This window comes from Condylura cristata, unplaced genomic scaffold (genome assembly GCF_000260355.1).
Source record: "Condylura cristata isolate star-nosed mole 26May11 unplaced genomic scaffold, ConCri1.0 scaffold00015, whole genome shotgun sequence".
Lineage (NCBI taxonomy): Eukaryota > Metazoa > Chordata > Mammalia > Eulipotyphla > Talpidae > Condylura > Condylura cristata.
The window spans coordinates 6224340-6229076 of record NW_004567116.1 but is presented as its reverse complement, the minus strand read 5'-3'; the positions used below and the strand labels follow the sequence as shown (position 1 = coordinate 6229076).

The 4737-nt window shown below is 51.8% G+C and overlaps 1 protein-coding gene across 1 annotated transcript in view; it reads right to left on the bottom strand.

Moving 5' to 3' along the window:
• Positions 1–1669: 1669 nt before the first annotated feature.
• The window catches only part of PRG3 (proteoglycan 3), a 3979-nt gene continuing 911 nt past the window's right edge, over positions 1670–4737 (bottom strand). The window contains exons 3-6 of the mRNA XM_004683466.2: positions 4362–4681; positions 3505–3636; positions 2524–2635; positions 1670–1841 (exon numbers count right to left, since the gene is read on the bottom strand). Of these exons, the coding sequence (XP_004683523.1) occupies positions 1783–1841; positions 2524–2635; positions 3505–3636; positions 4362–4681 (623 nt within the window). The 3' untranslated portion in view covers positions 1670–1782. The remainder of the gene's footprint in view (positions 1842–2523; positions 2636–3504; positions 3637–4361; positions 4682–4737) is intronic.

The following is a 4737-nucleotide window of genomic DNA, read 5'->3' as shown; positions in this document are numbered from 1 at the left end:
CATCGAGGAGCCGTGCTGTCCGAGACACGTGGAGCCCCCCAGATTGCTGTGGGGAATCTGAGGCCATCATTTAAGGGCCAGGCCAGCACGGGGCTCATGCAGCCCCCAATGCATTGTACCAGCCAGGCTCAACACGCTGCAAGGGAGAGCAGGAAACAGCCCTCCCAGGTCGGCAGGAAGACACACAACTCTGCTTCATGGCTTCCTTTTTAATGACTTCTCTTCCTTCCTCTCCTTCCACCTCAGACAATTACACATATCCTTCCCTTGTGTTTCTTTTCATAAAACTTTGTTCTCGGCAAGCTACCAGTCTCCCAGAGGTATTAACCGATAAGACTCTCAGGGGTTTCTTCCTAGAGGGCTATTTGAGACGGAAAGGTCTTAAACAGCCAAAGGAATGAATATCTAATGGTTGAAGTTGAGCCCCAGCATCACAGTGCTGTTCATTTAAAAGACACCTTATCTCCCCTAATCGTCTTCAAGCAAGGTCTGAGTTCTCCTTTCCCTTCTCTCCCACCACTTTTGGTTTGGCTGCCAGGATTTGGGGCTACTGGGGTTGGCTAGAGCCCATTCCCCTTCAAGGAGATAAGGATCTGGTGAAAGGGAGTTTGATTCAGACAAAATACCAGTCCCAGAACTACCTATGTGGAGTTTCCTTCACTGCCCACACTTCCCACACCCACAGATTCCTCTGTAGTCTTGGAAGCAGAGCATCGAGAATGAGCTCGTTACAGAGCTGAGCACAGGGCTTTGAGGGAATGGAGCCAGACTGGGGGTCTCACTGCTCACAGACTCCCTGACTTTGACCTCCTGAGAAGTAGCCCCTATGGGCTGGGGTTGCAGGAAAGGGAAGAGGGTAGGAAAGGTGAGAGCACAACCCCCCACTTCCCGCCCCAGGAATGGAGTGGAGAACATACTCAGAGGGAAGAGGTGCACTTTGACTTCACCCATGGAGAGGAGAATGAAAACCAGAGCTAGCGTCTGGGGTGCAGAACACCCCAGCTGCAGGTGGGAACACTTGCTTCTCCCTCCCCATGTTTATCCAGGTGGGATTTCATTACCCTCAATTTTTGCATCAGATATCATTCCCACCTTCCCCAAACCCCATGCTTTTTTTTTTAATTTTTAAAGATTTATTTATTTATGCATTTAGAACTAGAGTACAGGCCAGAGGTGCGGGAGGAGGGAGGGTAAGAAGATTCACCAGAGACAGAGTGGGGAGCAGCGGGCCAGTCAGGAGAGGTCTGCCATGCCATGTGGATCACTCCCTGGTGGGGATTGAACTCTTGCTGCAGTGGCTGTGATAGCTTCATAGTGCTGTGCCTGAACCCATTGTGCCACCAGGGAGGGCCCAGTTGTTCTCTTTCTCTCTCCAAACCCCATTCTTAATCAAGTTAAAGCAGGAAAGCCAACTCCCCAACCCCCCTCTACCCTCACCAAATGAGCTCATCCCCCAAGACCTGGGGGCTCAGGGCTCCCAAGTCAGAGCTAGGAAGGGTCTTTGGAGAACAGCAACTAGTCCCTGCCCTGGCCCCTGAAGGCGCTGAAGCCTAATACCTCAGCACCCCACCCCTGTCAAAGCACCGCCCTATAAGAGGGAGCACTTCCAGGGGCTTCCAACCTGAGGGAGTCGTCCAACATGAGCAAAGAAGAAACAAGAGGCATGACATGCTGTGAGACGTTTGGATTTATGAGCAGGAGGGGCAGAGGGAGTGGTCCTGTGGCCAGCAGCGGCCAGGAGGGTGGGAGAAGGAGGGTCCAGGATCATCTCTGTGCCCCGGCTTAGAAGGAGCAGATGAAGGGCAGGCGCCTCCTGCACGTAACTCGTCTCCAGCGGCCCCCTAGCAATGGAGAGAGCGCAGAACGTCAGCCTTGAGCCACACCCTGTGTCCACGCGCCCCTCCCAGCTAAGGCATGCCCGCCCAGCACTAGGTGAACGGTGGCCTTGGCAATGACTGAGAGAAGGAAGCCATCCCCACCCCCATCCACTTGCACTGATGGATGAGAAAACCGAGGCTGGAGGAAGAACCTGCCTGTACCTCAGCAGCAGGGCTGGGACGTGAGCGGAGCAGCCTTCCCCAGCACACGCCACAGAGCTGGCCTGCGCTTCCTCGTGTCTGCCACCCAGGCTGCCCCCAGGTGAGTCAGCTGGCAACCACCCCTGACCCCCACCCCCCGCCCGGTCCCTCTTCCCTCCTTCCGCACTGCCAGTCACATCTACTACCCTCATTGGTCACGCCAGAGTCCCCTTGTTGCCTCACATCCCAGGAAGGGGAGGGACGCCCTGGCCTGAGCCTCGCTCTGCCTGTGAGGATGGAGAGCCTTCATCTGCCCCCACTCCCCCAGTCAGCCATCCCATCACCTGGTTTGCTCTGAAGAATCCTGACCTTGCAGCCCAGGTCACAGATAAGATGTTGGTTTTCCCACCAGTGGGGGGAGCATGTGAGTTTGGGGAGGTGTGTTCAGGAAACTGAGAGGGGCCACCTTGTACCCCTCCCTGTCCTGGGGCTCAGTCACCCTCACCTTTGGTGCACATGGCTATGCAGTGGCCTTTCCCAGACCTTGGCTGTCCTGCAGCCCAGAATCCAAAATTCCATCTGCTCCCATCAGTCCAGCGAAATCTTTTGCAAGAGAACTAGAAGAATGATAGACTGGTCAGAAGGCAGAGGTCCAAGAAGACAGATTCAGTGGCTTGGAGAATGCCCACCAAGCACCAAGGATCCCTTTCTGGACAGTCATATACAGTAAAATTAATATAATACTATAAGTATTCATATAATACTATAAGTTATTATAAGTTATACTATAAGTTAATATAACACTATAAGATATAATACAATACTATAAATTCTCTTCGCACTGTTCAGTTGATTGGGAGACCATAGGATGAGCTCAGCCGGAGGAGTTGCAGGCAATGAAAGGGCAGCCCAGGCCTCACTCCCAGCCACCACACCGCCACTGCATGCAGGTCTCTGGCACCATGATAAAGTGCCGATTCTGACTTGGGAGGCTGCAGCGGGTTCAGGGACCGCACACAGCTACCAGGCCATGCTGATACTGCTGGACCATGGACCACTCTTGAGAAACACGTACAACGGCTTATTCATCCACAATCCTGAGCCCCTGGAGAGAAGGATCCCAAAGGAAACGGAAGCTCTGAGGAGGCCACTCAGTAAGTGACAAGCTGGGCAGGGGGCCTACCTCTTATCCCAAACCCGTGTTCAACAACCAGCTGGTAGGGAGAGGAAGGGGAGGTGAGGAGTCAGAGGGAGAGCATAACAATTGCTGATTTCCTTGGTGCAAATAATCCACCATGGCAGATTTCCAGTGACAAGTGTGGAGTCACTCAACATAGGGTAGGGAGCAATGCACTAGTCATCATTTCCGACCTAAGACAGGCCAGCTCCAGCACCTCACTGCCTGCCTCTCTGAGGTCATCTCAGCTGCCAGAATGAAGCTTGATGCCACGGGTGCCCCTTGAGGCAGTCCGGTCCCCTCACTTACCCGGCCCCTGATGGTGCCTCCAATCCAGATCTGACCTTGGTTGATCCTTCTGGTCAAGACCTGGAGTCGATAGTTGAATCTGTAGCTGTGGATGGAGACGAGATTGCCCCGGTAGCACCACCTACAGATGTTCTGTGGAGAGAAGAGGTCAAGGAGGGACTTCACTCTGGTTTCTCTCAAGTCCCCGCGTCTCTAGAAGACAGCCCGAGACCCTTTCCAAGTCAGAAATTAGGACCTACTTGCTCCCCTCAAGTAGCAACCCCATAGATTTCTCCTTTATCTGTTGTCGGAAACTTCTTTAATAATAATAATACTCTGAGTAACTATTGAGTGTTTACAATGACGCAGAGATGATCTCAAATATTTTCCATGTAGAGTCCTCACAGCACTAAGAGGTTGGTACAATGTAGCTTCACTTTAAGACATAGACTCTGAAGTTCTGAAAGTTAAAGTGGCTTGATAATGAGGGGCAGAGCCAGGATTTCACACAGAAACCATTAGATTAGAGCTATCTAATGAATATATCAGTATTCATTAGTATATGAGTATTAGTATATTAATATAGTCGTTAGATATATCTAATACCAAAGACTGTTGGCTAAATCATTGTCTCCCAAAGTGTAGTCTAGTCCCCAGACCAACAATGCCATCACCACCTAGGCATTTGTTATAAATGCGCTTTGAGCTGCACCTCCCAGACTTGTTAAACTACAAATCTGTGTTTTAGCAAGACCTCTAGGAGATTCTGATGCATACTAGGGCTTGAAAACCACTAATGTAAGTAAAATAGGAACCGGTAAGTTGCATCCACATTTTCTTCCTCCTACTAACACTCTTCGGTAGCCCCTAGCACATACCTGAGCCCTTTTAAATGTCTTGGCGTTCCGCACCAACAGGTAGCGGGGGCAGGTCTTGCACTTAGGGTTGCCTGGGTGGTGAACCACGTCCTCTTCCAGGGGGCACTGCAAGTCCTCCTCTAGGGCAGCTGCATCTGACTCCAAGTCCTCCTCTTCAGCTTCAAGGTTGTCTGGATGGTCGGAAGCATTGACCATGTCCTCCTCTGTCTGAATCTCCTTGTCAGGCAGCGCCAACTCTCCCTCTTGCTCCCCTGAACCTTCCAGATGTTGGCTCAAGTCTGACTGTGTGTTCAGGCTCTCCAGAGGGGCTGCATCATTCTCTGCAACGACGAGGTAACCAGCTCAGTGCAGCCGCTCCCTTTTCTCAGGACCTTGG